This window comes from Elaeis guineensis, chromosome 3 (assembly GCF_000442705.2).
Source record: "Elaeis guineensis isolate ETL-2024a chromosome 3, EG11, whole genome shotgun sequence".
In the NCBI taxonomy this organism is placed as follows: domain Eukaryota; kingdom Viridiplantae; phylum Streptophyta; class Magnoliopsida; order Arecales; family Arecaceae; genus Elaeis; species Elaeis guineensis.
This window is the reverse complement of record NC_025995.2, coordinates 108470964-108491933: the sequence shown is the minus strand read 5'-3', so window position 1 is coordinate 108491933 and position 20970 is coordinate 108470964. Positions and strand designations below refer to the sequence as shown.

The 20970-nt window shown below is 37.2% G+C and overlaps 2 protein-coding genes across 2 annotated transcripts; one reads left to right on the top strand and one right to left on the bottom strand.

The window, feature by feature from the left end:
- Positions 1-518: 518 nt before the first annotated feature.
- Positions 519-2997, bottom strand: LOC105041550 (dynamin-related protein 4C-like). Its single transcript, XM_010918499.4, has one exon. It carries the CDS (start codon positions 2644-2646, stop codon positions 646-648), a length of 2001 nt encoding a protein of 666 aa, XP_010916801.2. The 5' UTR covers positions 2647-2997; the 3' UTR covers positions 519-645.
- A 13384-nt stretch (positions 2998-16381) lies between these two features.
- Positions 16382-20671, top strand: LOC105041051 (myosin-binding protein 3). The gene is made up of 4 exons (XM_010917843.4): positions 16382-17844; positions 17970-18149; positions 18225-19589; positions 20013-20671. The coding sequence occupies exons 1-3, from the start codon at positions 16653-16655 to the stop codon at positions 19565-19567; spliced, it is 2715 nt and encodes a 904-aa protein (XP_010916145.1). The 5' UTR covers positions 16382-16652; the 3' UTR covers positions 19568-19589; positions 20013-20671.
- Positions 20672-20970: the final 299 nt, after the last annotated feature.

Below are 20970 nucleotides of genomic sequence, written 5' to 3'. Positions count from 1 at the left end.
TCAAAACTACTTTATCAGGCCAGACACACGATAAGAAGAAAAATAAACAATAAAGTAATTAATAAACTAAAAATGTATTTAGAAAAAAAATGTCTTAATTAAATCCTAGCTGCTGTCATTCTCTCCCTCTTCCTCCAGCAAGTTCCATTAATTTATTTTTTTTTTCAAAAGAAAAAACAGGACAAACAAACTGTTGGCAGGACGCCACTCGATCCTAGTTAGGTTGGATTCCATCCTGATCAATCGGGTCAGCTTTCCTTCTCATGCAGAGTGCAATAGACAGTAGATTGTGATTTCTGCTCGGCCATAATGTCACTTGGAAAGCAATCACTGGGAGATTAGGTTACATGATAAAATTAATGGAAACATAACCTTTCCGAACTTCGACGGGCAGACCAGGCATGTCGTCTGCTGTTTACTGCATGATGTTATAATGTCATCAGGTTCAAATTAATAATAGAGTTAACCAGCATTAATCATCAAACAAGATCGTTACCAACAGCAAGATCAAGCTTTTTCTTACTATTAGATGACTGACCACAGGCGCAAAAAGAAAGACCGAGGCAACAGAAAGACATCAAGCAGTGACTCCGAACAAAACAACCTGTAACAGCCATAGGTCAAAACAAAACAAGATCAAAAACCTTAATCACCATGAGCCTCTATGCGATCCATGATCTTGGCAACAACCTGCTTTGATTCCTTCAGCAGCGCGATACTTTTCCGGAGTCGTTCGCGCTTCCCTGCAGTCGACGGAGATTCCTCCAGCATCCTTTCCAAGCCGGACATCCGCGGCCCCACCAGTTCATCGACAAGTTCCATTTCGATCTCCTTCTCCACCAAGCAATTCACGCTGTACAAGATATGTAGGGCCAAGTTATCTACCAGTCGAAGCACCACACTCCTCCAATATGCGGTGATCCTCATCCTCATGTCAAACGCCTGCTCTGCCATGGCCGCGTACTGCCTGAGATGGTGGATTTCCACCTCGCCGAAACCTTTCAGCAGCAACTTTGTTGGCTTTGCATGATTCTCGATGGCATTCATAAAATCATCACGGTTATTCATCAGCTCGGTCCATGTCTTCATGTAATCTGGATTCGAGGTATAGTCGGCTACCATCTCCATCTCAATGCTCACTTTCATCACGTCGTAAGATCTGTTCCTCATCTTCTCAATCAGATTCTCTGCTGCCCTTCTAGTCAAGGACTGAAGCTGGGGATAGTCCTCAGAGTGGTGCAGCAGCACCCTAAGCACAACATCTTCAATGTAAGCCCACATCTTCCGAACAAACTCACTTGGAGTGTGAGAAATCTCCTTCACCTTCCTCCTGAGGAGAATGAGGAAAGCAGTGCGAGGCAGGAAATTTGGAAGTCCGTTGATTCCCTTAGCCTCTCCAAGAACGGCAATCTCCTCCATCAGAAACCTTTCATCAGAACTCGGGCACTTGGAGGGAAGCTCTTTGGAGTACTTGGCCAGCATTTCCGACATCCTAGCGGTCCCATGCATGCCCATGTCATCAGGGAACTCATCAAACTCCCCTCCAATGAGTATTTTCCTCAGAGACTCCTTTGCCATGCTTATCATGTGCATGAAAGCCCTCATGGCATCAGTCATGCTCGAGAGATTCTGTGGCATCTGCTGGAGCTCCGAGGCATTCCGGCTAAGCTTCTCGTTGATCTTTTTCACTATATCAGGCAGACACTTTGAAATGATAGCTGCCTGGATCTGCATTAGCCTCTGGGCCAGAACAGGGATTCCCACAATGGACTTGTCGATCCTCGAAAGAAGAGGATGCGTTTCAAAGAGCCTCTTCTCCGCATCTCGGGCTTGCTCATAGGACTCATCACCGACGCGGTTGCGGACGCAGACGTATCCGAGCCCTATGTTTACATCATCGGTGGTCACCTTCTCAAGCAACCCCTCGGGGGCCTTGTCAGCCTTCGTGACGACGGCCAGGGTCCTCTCTCCGGTCCGGTCCACTTGCTGCGACATCCGGATCGATTCGCAGGTTGGGAAGTCAACAGTAGCGGACAAAACGTTGAGGATGATGCTTTCCTTCGGAGTGATGTACTCCATGATGATGTCCGATATCTTCTCGTAGATGTTCTCCGGCTGCCCGTGGACAGGAACACGGGTGATTCCGGGCAAGTCCACCATAGTGAGGTCGGGCACGCCACTCTTCTTGACGACAAGAGTGAGGGGTGTGTTAGAGATCCCCTTGCCATTGCCGGCAATCTCGTCAGTGGCTGCTCTGATGGCGTTAGTGATGCCGGTTTCAGATGTGGTGATGGTCTTATCTTTGTACTCGAGCTGCAGTTGAGGCTGGGAAAGGGAAGGGTGGTCTTGGAGGCGCATGATGAGGGGGACGCGGGTGCAGATGCCCTGGCCGCGGGGGAGATTGATGCCGGCGAGCGACTCCAGGACGCTAGATTTGCCGCTGGACTGGTCACCGACGACGACGATGGTGGGCAGCTCGATGCCTTCCTGCATCACCTTGAGGTGGCGCAGGCGGTCGATGGCGTCGAGGATGGGACGGATGCGGTCGTCGTAGGAGGCGGCCAGGGCGGTCATGTTCGTGGCCTCTGCTTTCGCCATCTCTTTCTTTCTGTGGCCTCTGTTTTTCTTGATGAGTTTGTCGGTCATTTAGGTCAGAGAAAAAGGCCAGTGAGGATGAAGCGTGAAGATTACTCTATGTTGGTTATGGTGTTACTTCTGTTGCTGAGAATGTTGGAGCGATACGACTGCATTTATAGGATGATGGGATGAGTGGGGGTTAGAGGTGGGAGGGCGGCGGGGGGTGTTGGAAACCGAGGGGTCTGGAATCGGGTCTGGCCTCTCACCTTGCCCTCATTAATTAATCTTCGGGATGGTTCACGTTATCCGCATGGCCTCTCACTTTGCCCTCATGAATTTAGATTATTGGCAGAATCTCCTTTTGCCACGTCAATAATTTTTTCAAATATTAATACGATGAGGAATGTTTCGAAGCATCTCCCCCTGCTTTGCTCCCATAGAGTTTCTTCCTATACCACACATCAATGGGCCAAGGAGGCTCATCTTCTTCGAACGAGGAGTATTAAATGACCAGCTAGCATTAATCCTGTTCGCTTTGTATCCAGTCCAGAAACGATCTCTCTCCCCGTCATTAAACAAATGGAGACAACGTCGCATCATGTAATACAGTGAGAAAGGAGAAGATTTTATGCAACCGCGCGAGCGCACGATACAGTGCACTTACCTATTTCTTTTTACATTAAAGAAAATATTCTAAAACAAGAGCTACGAGTGGAAATCTGAGAAATCGGCTACCCGGGTTTTTGTTAAAACATGACGTTTTTCATCTTCCCATATAATAAAATATTTTAAACTTCTTTTCACATAATAAAGACGGATGTCTTTCTTTTTTTTCTTATGGGAATAGAGTTTAGATAGATTTTGATCCAAATAGCCGCTAACTTTCTACTCTTTTTCCTTCATCCAATCGATTCATGGCGTTAGGTTGGGGTAGTGGAGCGAATTATACGCTGGTATACGCGAACTTCCAATGGGCGTCAAAGGTCGCACAGTCAGCGAAGATGCGGCAAAACCTGTCAGTCCGTTTTCATCGGGAAGAAGGACCGGTGGCTGCAGGGGACCGCTACCATCTTTTACGATAGCCGTGCAGGAAAGCCTCAAAAGAAGAACCCACTTGACATTGGAGTTCTTTTTTAGAATAATATAAAAAAAATTAATTATTAAAATAATTTAAAATTTAATTTTTTTATCAAACTAATGCAAAAGAGAAAAACGTCATTTTGAATGACGTTTTTTCCCCTTCCACATGATAACATACTCTCAAAAAAAAAAAAAAAAAACTTTAAAAACGCCATTCGTCCATTCAACATGGCGTTTTCAATTTTTCCCACCAAAAAAGAAAGAAAAAAATCAAAAAAGAATGAAATTTTTTTTTAATTTTAAACTAATAAATAAATTAAAATTTTAATTTTGATTGAAATTTAAAATATAAAGATTTGAATTTGTAATTCAAATAAAAAAAATAATTTTAGATTTTTTTTCAAATTTTTTTTAAAAAATGTCTAAAAAAATCTTAAGAAATTTAAAAATAAAAAATATCATAGAAAATGAAAAAAAGAGAAAGAAATATGAAAGAAATAAAAATTTTAAATTTAATTGAAAAACATCATTTCAAATGCTTGTCAAAAAATTTAAAAAATAAATTTAAAAAATAAAATGTACCATTAAAAAATAAAAATTTTTAAAAAATCAAAAAAATAAGAATTATAATTTAAATTTTTAAAAAAAAATAAATTTTAAAGATTAATTGAAATAAAAAAATTTGTAAATTGAACTTTAAAAAAAATATTTTTTAAAATTATTGTAAAAAAATTATCTCAAAAAAAATATTATAAAAAAATAAAAAATACCCTAAAAAAGAGAGAAAGGAAAAAAATAGAATTGAAAAAAAATTTTAAAATTTTACAATATTTTAAATTTTAAATTTTAAATTAAAAAAAAATTCCATTCTTTCCCGATTTTTTTCTTTCTTTTTTGGTGGGAAAAATTGAAAAGCCATTCAAAATGGCGTTTTCAATTTTTCCCACCAAAAAAGAAAGAAAAAAATCGGGAAAGAATGAATTTTTTTTTTAAATTTTAAATTAATAAATAAATTAAAATTTTAATTTTGATTGAAATTTAAAATATAAAGATTTGAATTTATAATTCAAATAAAAAAAAATAATTTTAGATTTTTTTTTCAAATTTTTTTAAAAAATGTCTAAAAAAATCTTAAGAAATTTAAAAATAAAAAATATCATAGAAAATGAAAAAAAAGAGAAAGAAATATGAAAGAAATAAAAATTTTAAATTTAATTGAAAAACATCATTTCAAATGCTTGTCAAAAAATATAAAAAATAAATTAAAAAAATAAAATGTACCATTAAAAAATAAAAATTTTTAAAAAATCAAAAAAATAAGAATTATAATTTAAATTTTTTTAAAAAATAAAATTTTAAAGATTAATTGAAATAAAAAAATTTGTAAATTGAACTTTAAAAAATATAATTTTTTTTTAAATTATTGTAAAAAAATTATCTCAAGAAAAGAAAAAAATATTGTAAAAAAATAAAAAATACCCTAAAAAAGAAAGAAAAGAAAAAAAATTTAAAATTTAAAATTTAAAATATTGTAAAAATTTAAAATTTTATTTTTTTTCAATTCTATTTTTTTCCTTTCTTTCTTTTTTAGGGTATTTTTTATTTTTTTATAATATTTTTTTCTTTTCTTGAGATAATTTTTTTACAATAATTTAAAAAAAATTATTTTTTTAAAGTTCAATTTACAAATTTTTTTATTTCAATTAATCTTTAAAATTTAATTTTTTTAAAAAATTTAAATTATAATTCTTATTTTTTTAATTTTTGAAAAATTTTTATTTTTTAATGGTACATTTTATTTTTTAAATTTATTTTTTAAATTTTTTGACAAGCATTTGAAATGATGTTTTTCAATTAAATTTAAAATTTTTATTTCTTTCATATTTCTTTCTCTTTTTTTCATTTTCTATGATATTTTTTATTTTTAAATTTCTTAAGATTTTTTAGACATTTTTTTAAAAAAAATTGAAAAAAAAATCTAAAATTATTTTTTTTATTTGAATTACAAATTCAAATCTTTATATTTTAAATTTCAATCAAAATTAAAATTTTAATTTATTTATTAGTTTAAAATTAAAAAAAAATTTCATTCTTTCTCAATTTTTTTCTTTCTTTTTTGGTGGAAAAAATTGAAAACGTCATTTTGAATAGCGTTTTTAAAAGACGATGCCATCGTGAAAAAAAAGGTGACGTGGAAGGGAAAAAAAACGTCATTCAAAATGGTGTTTTTCCTTTTTGCATTAGTTTGATAAAAAAAATTAGGTTTTGAATTATTTTGATAATTAAATTTTTTTTTATATTATTCTGAAAAAGAGCTCCTTGACATTGCGACGGAAGCCCAGGGACACTTCGCCTGAGATCGGACGCCTTTTATCATCACGATAAAACCCGCGAAACAACACTCGGACGACGGCGGCGGCGATGTCGAAGCGCGAGGAGAATCAAAGTATGGGAACGAGAATGACGGTAGTGATGGCGACGCGATCGATTCAGTCCCGAACATCCAATTTTCTGGCGGGGCCGATCAACCCGTAGCCATCGTAGCAGGGGCATAGGAGAAGAAGATCGCAGTGATGGTCTCACCATGAGAGTCGCCGGCGGTGAAGCCGAAGGCCACATAGAGAGAAGCTATTTTATTATATGAAAAGTAATGAGAGCCAAAAAAGTTACTTTATTACTTTATTGTATCAAAAGCTATGAAGAAGAAGGAAAGTCCAATAATCACCAGCCTCTCCCGGCTTTTTTTTTTTTTTTTTAATAGGAAGTTTTTAAATAATGAAACCCGTCGCCTTCCATGCTCTCGCTGTGGTTGCATCAAGCGGTGCACCCGCATAAATTGCATGCAAAGTTTAGAACCCTAGTCATCATATGGACCTTCTTTGAAAACTGTGTAGAAGCTTTTCTTTCGAAACTGAACAGAAAGTTATATTTAAAATGGCTCATTCAAATTTTTTGAAAATTTATTTGTTGATTATAGCAAAAATGAGGGAAAACAAGATACAAAACACACATTATTCGCGACTTCCTCGTGGTGGGAGCAGTTACGGATGAGGGACATTTCGATTCATTCGTGAAGATACTTTGAGTAGGTTTGTTCGGTCTTACGTGACTTGTGACAGTTTTTAATAGGTGTTCTGCACTTGAGTTGGCACAATCTGTAATAGATGCGGTTGCACTTAGACAAAGATCTTTTTGACACAAAGCAGTTGTCTGACATTGTGTAGCTGGTCACAACCAAAATTTCGTAGCTTAGCTTTACCTTTTGTCGCACGGCCCTTAATGCCTCGTCTATCGCATTCAAGTATATATGATATCAATACGGAAATGAGCTACAATTACAATTGGTTTCACTAGTGCATCTCCATTCTCTACAAATGTGTGTGTGCTGAGAGAGAGAGAAGGGGAGGGTGTGCGGAGGTCCGGGAATTGAGCTGTGATTCCGATATTTGGAAGCTAAATCTGCCCATAGTCTAAGAGTGGAGACAGGACTAGTTAACAGGGCCCCAATCGAAAGCCCGAACTGGGTCGAGCCAGGATATGGCCTAGCCGGGCCAAGAGTGAGCCCAGGTTTGCTTAGCTCAGATTGAGTTTGGGCCAAGCACACACGAAGTACCTGCTTGGAAGATAGACGGAGATTCTGTTCTCCTTGGAGGCTGTGAGGGGTGGCGTGGATGTAGGTGTAGTATAAAAGGTGTGAATTACAAGCTACAGTTTACCCAAGCGCACGCCTAGCCTTTTTTCAATACCAAGGCCAAATTCAAGCTATAGTTCGGCTAGGTACAAGCCAGGCTTTTCTTCAATACCAAGGTCTATCGCAACTTATAACATAATTCTACATTGTCATGTAGCTAGAAGCCTAGAACACTAGGTGCCTCTACCTTTGTCACTTCAATGGTTGATTCTCCACAATTTTTTTTAAAAAAAATGAAAATTTGAAACATTCACAAGTTGTTTAACTTAATTGGAATATGATGCAACAATCTTTTTCTCCAAAATGAAACAATGCCTGTCCTCCCATTTTTTTTCCTCTAAATTTTCATTTTTAGATTGTATCACCATCAAATACTCCTTTCTTCCAATGTGCATGGGCTTGCTTAATTGAAAGATGGACCATCACATGGCTTCAACACAAAATTTTAGAATTTATACTTTAGGACAAAAAGTCCTGATTAAATTTCCTAAGAAATAACCAGAATGTAAGTTTCAACCAGATTTTCTTCAATGGATTACTGTTCTTTTCAAGTGCAAAAAAAGCTGTTTATTCTATGTGTTAGTGTTGACAATCAAAATTAACAATTAATCACTTCCTTCGACATACTTGCATTGTTCCTAGCTACATATTAGATCAATCCTCTTTCACATTGAATCGCAAATACCATAATCTTGTTCCTATAGAATCATTTTATGAGGACCCTTGCAAGCACGTCCTATATTATTTATGCACTAGAATCTAAACAATACCTTCTAAATAGCCATTTTTCATGAGGTTCTAGATTGTTACAGTACTTATTATTTCATATGTTAGTATAGAAAATAAATCATTCTTAAATCATATAACATATCATCTTAGCAGGCTTTTTAACCTCACAACTTTATAGCCTATTATATCGCTTTGCAACGCTCTTATCAGAGAGATTTATATATCGTAGTAGCTGTAGAAGGAGTCTAGATAGGATTCCTTGAGTCAAATTAGTTGAAAAGGTCAAGTCTCCATTTTTGAAAATGTTTGGACCCGCCCACGGTTGCATCCCATGCATTTGTTTGTCATTTCTAATTATACAATCTCGAATCCAAGATGAATGAGACATGTTCCATTTTAACAATCCAATGACAAGTAAAAGATATTGAAAAAATATTTTATCACTCCAACAATCCCCGCGGCAATTCCAACAATATCTTTGTCTCAAGCCCAATTTTCCCAACCTTCCAAGCTTACCAATTCGTCCCTCATTTTAATGACTCGCATTTTTCCAGTTCTACCATCTTCATGCTAATTCTATCCTAATAGACGTCATCAAATAAATGTTAACAGCTTTTCCTCGTTTCATATGATCCTCCATTTCTTCGCACCTTTTCTGGTGGGTCCCCGCATCTACTTTCGGCTGCCGTCGGTTCATTGGATGCCTCCTTGATCTTCTCCTTCTTCTTCCTTTAAAAAAAAAAAAAAACTATTGGCTCCCTGAATTCGCCAGGAAAACCTCAGCCATGCCCAAGTCGGTGCGCCCCAAGCTTAACAAACCTCGTTGCATACATAAAAAATATATCAAATCATACGGCCTTTAGCAAAAATGTTTTGATTTGAATCATTTATCATATTTCTTAGACATAAAATAGAACACATGGCCATTTAGATGGTGGAGTACTTAGCAAAGTTTTATGCGAGCATGCTCCTTTCTTTTGGGTGGGTCACCTTTGGGCTATGATTCAAGGGACATACAGTAAGACTTCGGCATTGATGGCCGCTGTGTAATTTAGGGTTCGTGTGGCCAAAGTAAAGAGCTTTCCAGAGCTATGGGACGGTCCGAAAGCAAAAGGTGGATGAGAGGGACATGTGGGGCATCCCACTGCACCCGGACTTTTTGCAGTCCGACTGCTTCCATTCATAGCGAGTTCCCGTTAACCCCCTCCTTGTTGATAAGCTCCAGTTCAATTCATCGCAATTTTATATATTGCAAGCTAAATTGTCCTTCAATCTCCATGACGAACACAGCTTTGAAGGGAGAATGTAGAGATGCAACCATGCTGTTTGATTCCATCCAGAGCACCGTCCAAAAGCTGGTACACCAACTTGGTGATATGGATCCTATCAATCAGTCGGTGAAGCACTGGTAGTTAATTATCTGATTATTTTATTAGAAAATCAAACAAGACATTGGATGAATCGTTGATTCCACTCTGCCTTGTCTTCGATGTATTCATAATTTTTTTTTTTTTTTTTTTGAGTTCAGTAGCTATATGTCCTTTCAGTTTGTTGTCTTTATTTTTTACTGTCACGTTCCAAACCCAACAACTGAATCGGATACATAATGGCCACATATTTCTTAGAGCAAATTCTAAAGAATATGGAAGGTCTAAAATAATTCATTGTAATTTCAACATCTATAATATCTAATTTTAATAATAATTAATAAAATTTATATAATTACAAATTAAATTTCTTCAATCATTTGATTAAGTATCAATGACACTCTATTTATGCATCTGCTCACTCGCAAATTCATACCATAGCAAATTATGAACATCCTGTAGCTCTGAAAAAAAAAAAAGAGAAATGGAAGGGTATGAACTTTATAGTCCAGTAAGAATCCCACATATTATACCATTCTAATAATATAATCTAAAAATAGTAATAAACATAAAATCTCATATCAAATATCTAGAATAATGCAAACATCCGTATAAACATATGTCAATTATCTATCTTATCAAAAGAGAAGTGTTATCATATATCACCAATGGAAGCCTTTTATTCAGCATGAATTTTATGTCTTGTCATCTCTTTCTCTTATCACATATCCAGTTTTCTTAATCTTTTCTTTCTGACTTTGGACTAATCAAGATCATGCCTCAATTCTTGGTCTAACCCAAAATCCCGACTTTGGATTAATCAAGATTATGCCTCAATTCTTAGTCTGACCCAAAATCCCATGCGTAAGTCGATGGGGACTGTCCCAGATATAAGCTCCTGACGGACTGTCCCAGACATAAGCTCCTAACAGGCTATCCTAGGTATAAGTTTCTAGAGGCTGTCTCAGACATAAGCTCCTAACAGGCTATCCTAGGCATAAGCTCCTAGAGACTGTCCTAGGCATAAGCTCCTGACCGGCTATCTACACGACGAGGCTAGTTCAAACCATATCTTTTTTATAAAATTATAATATGTCGACTTCATTAATCAATTTCAATTTACAGTGTGATCAAGATAAATATATCATACCCATATAATCATGCCATCAATCACTGATATATATATATATATAGATATAACATACTCGTGCTTAAAAATTATATAAGCAAATAATAGTGTCTCAAACATAATAAATTTATCAATCATAAATTCAACGATGCAAAATCAATAATACAAGACCAACAGTAATAGCATATATATTGGTGATCATGTACAGAAATTCTTATCTCTACCAATGATCGATCTAAATACAGAAATCAATGAGCTCCTCAATCTACAAATCCAAAATCAAGATATTTTGCTCGATACCTTCTTGTACAATAATTGCATCTTTATATGATTGGGCTTAAACATAAAAATCATATATGATTAAGGACAGAAAAATTACAAAAAAACTCCTAAACATTATAAATCCAGAACTCTCCTAGGATCAATCAAGATCATGATTACTTAAATACCTGGACTCTCCACTGGTCCATAAGACTCCTAGAGAGAGAAATCTATGAAAAAAGAGAAAATTTTAGAGAAAAAAATAGAGAGAGAAAATTCAATATTTTAGAGAGAAAGTAAAGATTCAAACTGAAGGGAGAGAGAGAAGAGAGAGAAACTCTCTCATTTTTTTCTTTCCTTTTCCTTTCCCTTTTTCTTTTCTTTTTCATTTTTCTTTTTTTTTGTCACAAGAAAACAGAGGACCGCACGTCCTCTTCCTTTCCTCTTCTTTCTTCACAGAACAGGAGACTCTTTGTCCCCTCCTCCCTATCGACGATGCTTGTGACTAGAGGAGAATGTCAAAGCCATGACTGGCGACATAGATCCGACAATTGGCGGTGGCAAAAGCACGTCGGAAAAAATTAAGAATAAGATGTGGAAAAACAGGAGAATTCGATAGCTTTGATTTTTGAGAAGAAATCTGACAAGAGATTAGGTGAAATCCAAGATTTAGGGAATCCAGAAGAAGGGGAAGAGAGCAAGTCAAAGATTGATGGGTTCTTACATGATTTTGAAGAGCATTGGTCTGATTTTCGATGGCCAAATTAACTTCAAACTGAAGGTACTTCAAGAAAAAATCAGGGAGAAAGAACAACGATCTTTGGTGATTTTCCGATGATGATGAATCAAGAGGTTGAGGTCCTTAAATAGATTTCTAAATGAAGAGTTTTAATTCGATTTCAATTAGATTTTTAAATGATTTTTAGACTCTCAATCAGTGAAGGAGTTCTTCCACATATTCCTTAGTTTCCACTAAATTTTAGCTTCCCATGTATGTCCAGCACATGCTGGTGATTTCCCTCTTTTTTTATATTATTGATGTTTAAAAAAAATCATGTAATTTCTTCTCTCTCTTTTTTTTCACTAGTTTATGCTTTAAGATTCGTGTAGGAGAAAAAAAAATTTGGGTTCTTACATTCTTTCCTCCTTAAAATAATTTTATTCTCGAAATTAAGTTGTGTTGTTTGAGATACATACTTCAAAGTATACATTCTTTATGTCATTCTTAAGCTTCCAATAATATCTTACATATTATTTATTTCTCATGATCTTGATATAATAAAATTATTTAAAATCTCAAATCTATTCTTTTTTTATTGATTTTTCAATTTTTTCAAAAAATAATAACATTTGGACCTTGTATTAAAATATCACAGTTATTTATCTAATATATTTCACTCAAAATTTATAATTGTCTGAGACTACCTGTGATAGAAAATAAAGAAAGGCCGAACATCAGGCACTCTTCGTAATCATCAATTTCTTTCTTCTTTTGATCTTCCAATAAATTTAATAGGTGGACTTTCATCTTAAGAAAAACCTTAATTTTTTATGTCAGTTTGAGTAACAATGTTAAATTTTAAAAATATAAGATCTATATCAAGACATTCTAGATTTGAACTAATAAAAAAATTATCAAGCTATTAACAATAACTTGAGATATCTAGGATTTTTTGATATTATTTATAATGAAATAATCTATTGGTAAAAATTATACATCTATGATCAGATTAGGTCAAAAATATCAGTAGCATCCCTTCATTATCAATGAAATCTTTCCTTATTTGCAACTAATATATTTCATCATAATATATTTTGATCTAAAGGATTAATATTTTTAATCAATTTAAAGAATAAAATTTTTTCTTTTTCTTTCCAGTCCTGATATCATTCTGTCACGCCTCGAATCCAATATCCAAATTGGATACGTGATGGCTGCACACTCCTTAAAGCAAATCCTAAAGAATATGCAAGGTCTAAAATAATTCATTACAACCTTAGGATCCATAATGTCTAATTTCAGTAATAATTAATAAAATTTACATAATTATAAATTAAATTCTTTCAATTCTCTGATCGGGTATCAATGACACTCTATCTATATATGCATCCGCTTACTCGCAAATTCATACCATAATAAATTATGAGCATCCTGTAACTTTAAGAAGAAAAAAAAAATGGAGGGATGTAAGCTTTACAGTCCAGTAAAAATCTCACATATCACGCTATTGTAATAATATAATCTAAAAATAGCAATAAGCATAAAATCTCATATCAAATATCCAAAATAATACAAACATCCGTATAAACATATGTCAATTATCTATCTTGTCAAAAGAGAAGTGTTATCATATATCACCGGTGAAAGCCTTTTATTTAGTATGAATTTCATGTCTTGTCATCTATTTCTTTTATCACATATCCAGTTTTTTTAATCTTTGCTTTTCGACTTTAAATTAATCAAGATCATGTCTCAATTCTTAGTCTGATCCAAAATCCTATGCGTAAGCCCGTGGGGGCTGTCCCAGGCATAAGCTCCTAGTGGGCTGTCTCAGGCATAAGCTCTTGATGGGCTATCCTAGGCATAAGCTCCTAGAAGCTGTCTCAAACATAAGCTCCTAGCAGGCTATCCCAGACATAAGCTCCTAGAGGCTGTCCCAGGCATAAGCTCTTGACTGGCTATCTATATGACGAGGCTAGTCCAAACTATATTTTTTTCATAAGATTATAATATGTTGACTTCATTAATCAATTTCAATTTACAATATGATCCAGATAAATATATCATACTTATATAATCATATCATCAATCACTGATATATATATATATATTGGCATAGCATACTTGTGCCTAAAAATTATATAAGCAAATAATAGTGTCTCAAACATAGCAAATTCATCAATTATAAATTCAATAATGCAAAATCAACGATACAAGATCAGCAGTAAAATAGCATATATATTAGTAATCATGTACAGGGATTCTTACCTCTACCGATGATCGATCTAAATATAAAAATCGATGAGCTCCTCAATCTATGAATCCGAAATCAAAATATTTTGCTCGATACCTTCTTGTACAACAATTGCATCTCTACATGATCAAGATTAAACATAAAAATCATGTATGATTAAGGACAGAAAAATTATGAAAAAAATCCTAAACATTATAAGTCTAGGACTCTCCTAGGGTCAAGCAAGATTTAGATTTGTTTAAACACCTGGACTCTCCACTAATCATAAAATATCTAGAGAGAGAAATCCATGAAGAAAGAGAAGAAGTCTAGAGAGAGAAACTCTCTCTCTTCTTTTTTTTTTTCCTTTGGTTCCACTAACGTCTTCTTTCTTCTTCTTCTTGTTCTTTGAAACAAGAGAAAGGAAAGAAAGAATATATCTATATATATATATATATATATATATATATATATATATATATATATATATATATATATATATGAGGCCAGCTACCGTCCTAGAAGTGGCCCCAATGAGTGGCAACCTCTCATGATGGCGGACCCTCTGAAAGTCTCGGATCTTCAGCGACCAAGGCCATCCAGCGACGGCAGTCGGTCCGGTAGAGAGGAAAGAAAGAAATAAAAATAGGAGATGTTCTGTCCCCTATGAAATCTGACAGCCGGCGATCAAATCCGGCCATCCAAAACTTCCTACAGTTTGGGAAGGAGAGGAGGATGGAAAAGGAGAGTTCTTACCTCAACTTCGGTGATGAATCGACAATCAATTAATGGTAGTTTGCCAAGGAACAGTTGATAGAAATCAAGAGGAATTTCATGAGTTTTTGCTGGTATTTAATCGAGGGTTTTGGGGTGAGATGATTAGAGGGAGGAGTGGGTTTTATAGACTCCTGTCAGAGTTTGATCATGCTTCGGAATCTTTCTTTTGATGAGATCGGAGAAGAAGAAGTGGACTCCCATCAGGAGATAAGGAAGGTCACTTCTACATTTCTCTCTCTCTCTCTCTCTATTTTTTAAAATTTTTTTCTCATACTTTAAAATTTGTGTTGAAGGGTTTAAAGATATGAGATCTTATGCCTACCTTTCTTCTTCAGTATTTCTTGTACTCAGTTATGAGTCAAAATTGTTCCGTTGGTTCATGCACATGGATTGATGGAAGTGAGCCAAGTTTTGAAGATGCAAGCTTTAGATCACAATCACAAGCATGAACAGTATCCATGAAATCATAGTTGTGATGTACTAAGAGAGATGATGAAGCAAGTCCCAATTGCCGCAGAATGTGAATAGTTATGCATAAATTACATTTCTGACTGCACTTTAACAGGCAGAACATCATCTGAGACACTAACATAGTAGGAGATTAGTTACACATCAGTTATGCAAGTTTTATGCGGAAGGTTTCTATTCCTTGAAGCATTTGACTTTGAATGAGAAGCAAGCATTGTACTTTCTTGCGCCAAACACTTGTCACTATAAATGCCAGTCTTCCACTCAAAGGTTTTACTTTATAAAGATAGAGATTGAAAAAGATGATAGGTATTTTGGATAATGTTCTAAAAAGTACTAAGATAACTAAGTAACTAACAATTTTAATAAATCTTCAGAAGAGGTATAAGGTTGAGAAGCTTGATGATTGTGGTTGGGGTTGAAAAAATAATTGATTGGACGACAAGAAATATCATGAACAGATATTTGAAGAAAAACAAATTTACACTTAACATATTTGTAAGATTTTTTTTTTTTATATATATATATAATTTAGGATCTATTTAAATTTTTCTGCAGGATTGGATCACCCCAATCAATAAGACTCCATGTTACATGCTGGGTTAGATTTGTAATCATAAAATATCCGGAAACAACTTTAGGATGGATCAGCCCAAATCTTTTAGGAGAAAAAAATTCTCACTATTTTAGCAGGTCCGTTTCAGGATATTTCTGGATATTTTACTTTGCTCCGTATATATCTTATGATCCACTTATTGTGTTGGCTCAATCTATAGAAAATTTTATAGTAAAATTCAAACAGACCTTTAGTATTGCTTCATTTCGAAAAAGAACGATTCTCATATCTTGATAGCTGCACCATCATCTTCTTTTTTATTCTCTTCCTTGTTCTTGGTTTTATTAGAGGATGGTCCGTTTCTTTTCGACGGAAATGGCCGGTGGTCTGTTGGTACGACACGCCCATGGAGGCGGTTTCCAATTGCATGCTGGGTTTTTACCCAAAAAAAAAAAAAAAAAATTGCACCGCAGGCCATCGCCCATCGCTTTGGGGACCACCATGTATCAGTCTGTGGGCCCAAGTTACTTATAAAGTAATTCAAAACTTTTTATTTATTTTCATGGTACAAATCATTGAAAACTTATAACACTTTTAAATGTGCCACAAACCATCTTACCAAAATAAAAATATAATTAAACAAAATAAAACCTTTCCACAGTGGTGAGCAATCCATTCTTATTCCTCTCTTTCTTGACCCCACTCCTTTATTTACCCCATGAGTCCTCATGCCCACCTCCTCTTCTTTCTCCTCTCTTGACTGGAGAAAACTTTCCTCTTGCCCCCCACCACCTCAACCTCCCCACCTTCCAGACTCCCCCATTCCCTCACTAAAGTTGAATATCTCCTGGTCTTCTTTGGCATACTCCTCCCCTTTTCCTCTTCCTCTATTTCCATCTCCAGTTCTCCATTAAAAACGCTCCCTTCCCCTCTATCCTCTATATCCATTTCTCTGTAGATAATACCAAAAAAACCCATCCCTTCTTTATTCCAATTCGTTTTTATTAATTCCTGTCCAATCTGATCAAACCCAAGATCAAAGAAAGAAAAAGAAAAGGGATCAATGGCTGCTAACAAGTTTGCAACCATGCTTCATAGGAACACCCACAGGATGGCGGTGATTCTGGTGTACACCCTCCTGGAGTGGATCTTGATCGCCCTCCTCCTCCTCAACGGTTTGTTCTCTTATCTGATCGCCAAGTTTGCCGACTTGTTCGGCCTGAAGCCCCCCTGCCTGTTTTGCTCGCGGGTCGACCACCTTTTCGAGCCCGGCCGCGGTCGGAGCGCCTACCGCGACCTCCTCTGCGACGCCCACGCCGCCGAGGTCTCCCGGCTGGGCTACTGCTCCAAGCACCGGCGGCTCGCAGAGGTCAGCGACATGTGCGAGGACTGCTCCTCGTCGCGGCCGGCGGAGGCGGACCGGACGGTGGCGCTGCTGTCGTGGATGAAGAGGAGCGAGGAGGGGGAGAAGGATCTGAGGTGCTCTTGCTGCGATGTCATTCTGGAGAGCGGCTTCTACTCGCCGTATTTGCTCCTGAAGCCTTCTTCTTGGGGGGTGCTGGAGTATGCCCAGAAGGAGAATTTGGTGGCGGAGATAGCAGAGGATTGTGAAAGGACCGATAAAGGTGCGGACTTTGATCAAGAAAGGGACAAAGTTGCGATCTTTGATCAAGAAAGGGTGGAAGAGGAGAAGATGGCGTTGCAGGATGATGGCGGTACGGCCGAGGAGAGGGAGCAGAAGAAGGATGATTTGGGTGCTCTCGTTTCAGAGCTAGAGGTGGAGCTGGAGCTAGAAGGTGAGGCTCTAATTCAGTTCTCTGAGACATGCCCCTTGGTGGAAGATGCTTCTTTGCAGATCCTGACTCAGCATGTGGAGAACATTTCGGGTGAGGAGCGGCTGCTTCCAGTGGAATTGATCGATTCCATAACCATGACCAAGAGCTCTGTTTTGTCTAAGATCGGTGAAGAAGATAAAAGGGAGGATGGAAATGATCAAGTAGAGACAAATGACGGGGCTCTTGAAAGCACAAGCACTCCAGATGAGAAATTGGCAATGGCTTCAATTATGGAAAAGGCTGATGTTGTTGAAATGTTTTCTTCTGTGCCACCTGCTGTGGAGCCTGAAGGGGATTGCTCGTCTGATCATCAACAATGTGCCGTTTCTCAAGAAATTCCGACTCCAGTGAGCCTGCGAGACAATGTTGATGTTCAAGTGGAAGAACCTGTAGCTGTTGAAGATATTGCTGGACCACGAGGTAATTTGTTCATTCTTCTCAATTTAGCATAGATTTTTAAGTTTGTTCTCGTGAGATGATATACCTGGTCTTGTTAATTTGGTTATCATAATGTTCTGAAACATGCATTTTATTTAATAATACAGCTTCTGAAGAAGATGCTAAGGTGGCTGACACAGAGACTAATTGTGAGATATCTATAGGAAGTGAGATATGTGACGAAGAGCATATTGATCAGGCCCATTTTCATGAACCAATTCCTCTGTCTGTGGATGTACAAGGTCAATGCTCGGAAAGCTGCAATGAAGCCATTGATAAAGACCAAGGTAACTGAAAGCTTCATCTTTCTAGATCTTTATAATCTTTTGGTCCTGATTACATTTTCTTGTTTGAAACCGCAGCACCTGAAACTGAACCAGTGGTTACCATTGCGCAAAGTGCAGACCGCCTGTCTGTATCTGGGGAGTTCAATGAGGCTGAAGAGGAGAGAGCACCGGAGACACCAACTTATATTGAAGGGATTCATGGTTTACATAAGAGGTTCATGTTTGAAAGGAGAGAAGCTGGGACTGAGTCTGTAGATGGAAGTGTCGCCAGTGAAATTGAAGGAAGTGAACCATTGACTATGGATCGCCTTAAATCTGCTCTGAAAGCAGAACGCAAGGCCCTGAGTGCATTATATGCTGAATTAGAGGAAGAGAGGAGTGCTTCTGCCATAGCTGCTAACCAAACCATGGCGATGATAACTAGGCTTCAAGAAGAGAAAGCTGCAATGCAGATGGAAGCATTGCAGTATCAAAGGATGATGGAAGAACAATCAGAGTATGATCAGGAAGCTTTGCAACTTCTGAATGAATTGATGATGAAGAGGGAGAAGGAGAAACAGGATTTAGAGAAGGAGCTGGAGGTGTATCGGAAGAAGATTCTTCTTTATGAAGCCAAGGAGAGGAGAAGGCTGGCAAGGAATAACAAAGCCAGTGGTAGGAGTGGAACATCTTCTGCTTCTTCAAGTGCCGAAGACAGTGATGACCTCTCATTTGATTTCCATGAAGGGGATGAGTGCTCCTACAGCCTTAACGAAAGCAATCAAAACACTCCAACTGATGCTGTTTTGAATTCAGGGACAGATGATGACACTGCAAAGCATCTAATTACGCTTGACGAATCCTTGGCTGATTTTGAAGAAGAGAGGCTCTCCATACTAGAGCAGCTCAAGGCATTGGAGGAGAAACTTTTTACATTGGATGATGAAGACTCTGATAATGTGAAAGTCATGGGACATTTCTCAGAAGAAAATGGGCATGCGCCAAATGGGAAATATGAATCTCTAGGCGATGATGTTGACGATGTTATGAATGGTTTCTCGGATGATTTGGATACAAAGGAAGAGCATCAGTATGAACAGAGGAGCACTGGTTGTAGAGGAAAGAGACTTCTTCCTCTCTTCGATGCGATTAGTATGGAAAATGAAGATGGACAATGCACCAAGCATGCCTCAGCTGATAATGCCCCCAATCTTGCAAAAGAGCAGATGAAGCTTGCAATTGCAGAAGAGGTTGACAATGTCTATGAGAGGTTACAAGCTCTCGAGGCAGATAGAGAATTTCTCAAGCATTGTGTTAGCTCCTTGAAGAAAGGAGATAAGGGAATGGATCTTCTTCAAGAGATTTTACAACATCTTCGAGACCTGAGGAGTGTGGAACTTCGAGTCAGGAATGCTGGTGATGCTCTTGTTTCACTATGACCAAGTTAGCACAAAATCGAAGGTAACTTGCTCTCTCTAATCTTTTTCACCTGCTGTTCATATGTGCAACTCTCTAATATTTTTCACCTGTTGTGCACATAGTATGCGCGAGTGGCGGGCACTTTGCTTCCTATTTTAATCTACTATTTGTTGGTTGTAACAGGATGAAACCTTGATGTGTTCTTATTATCTACTGTAACCTATCCATTCTCCATCAGTATGTGACATATGTTCCAATCTTTAATGCTATAAAGAAAGGGTAAAAAGAAATCCTTATATTCATATAGTGTCTAGATTCTAGCACCAGTAACTCATCACCTTATTCTGAGGCTAGAAACTAGAAAGGAACATAATAATCTGGAGTCATATAGTTATTTGAATTGAATCACTGGTTTTCAAATCTTTTGCTCAATAATGTTCTGACGCTGAATGATTTGCTTGGTAGATGGATGCTGCTCGAATGAAGTTGACTGGTGGTGTCAAGTCGGCCGTGATAAGCCGCAGTGATGAAGCCAAAGCTAAGGTCACATAGAAGATGACCAGTGGCTCAAGAGAAAGGCTGGGAGTATGGTGTCATGTGAATGTTTGGTCATGCCAGGGGAGGGATTCCCTGGTTCTCAATGTTTTGTTGGTTGCTTTAGCATGTCTTGTGGAAGCAGGCCAGGGATGCAGTCTGCCTTCCAAAGCCCTGGGTTTTTGTGGGCTTTTCCTTTCTTTCTTTTCCTTTCCTTTCTTTTTTCCCCTGTGGGAACTCATCCCCTTCCCTGTAGGGCAAGGTGGATGAGGCAGGGAAGGGTGGTAGGTCAGCCACTCAATGATGTGAGTGTGGTAGAAATCATGGCTTGCAAAGCTGGACAAAGTCACATATTCCACTGCCAGCTCCATGGCCAGGTATACAGCAGTTTAAAAGAAAAAGTAGGGTGAGTGGAGTTCCTTTTGTTCTTTTATTTTTTTATTTCTTTTTCTGAGAGAGGGAAATGTAATGTAGTTGTATGATGCTCTTGGAACATGGGTTTTGCGTATATGTCTGATATACTTTGTAATGTTTGCTATCCTTTGATGCCAAGCTTCATGAAAAAGAATATATGCATACTTGCTAGGGTCCATTGTTGTATCCGTTAGCATGATTAGTTGGTAGTATGGATGTTCCTGAAACTCTACATGGTTTCATGAGCTTTGCTGGTTGTGTCCTATGAGGACAGCACCAGCTGGCCATCTATCACCTATCTCCCCTATCTCATGGTGGGACCGCCAATTTATAGGCTAAATATGGTTAGATATGGCTTCATCCTCATTGCTTTCAAGGATCACGAGGAACTCGCTTTCAGGTTGGTTGAAAGGGAGAAGGAGCAATTTGAATTGCATCTAGAGCTATTGGATAATGGTAATTGCTTTGGCTTTAA

Coding starts and splice junctions, on each gene's coding strand:
- LOC105041550 (XM_010918499.4), bottom strand. CDS start 2,646: ATGACCGACAAACTCATCAAGAAAAACAGAGGCCACAGAAAGAAAGAG.
- LOC105041051 (XM_010917843.4), top strand. CDS start 16,653: ATGGCTGCTAACAAGTTTGCAACCATGCTTCATAGGAACACCCACAGG. Junction 17,845..17,969: donor AGATATTGCTGGACCACGAG/GTAATTTGTTCA, acceptor TTAATAATACAG/CTTCTGAAGAAGATGCTAAG. Junction 18,150..18,224: donor AGCCATTGATAAAGACCAAG/GTAACTGAAAGC, acceptor TTGAAACCGCAG/CACCTGAAACTGAACCAGTG.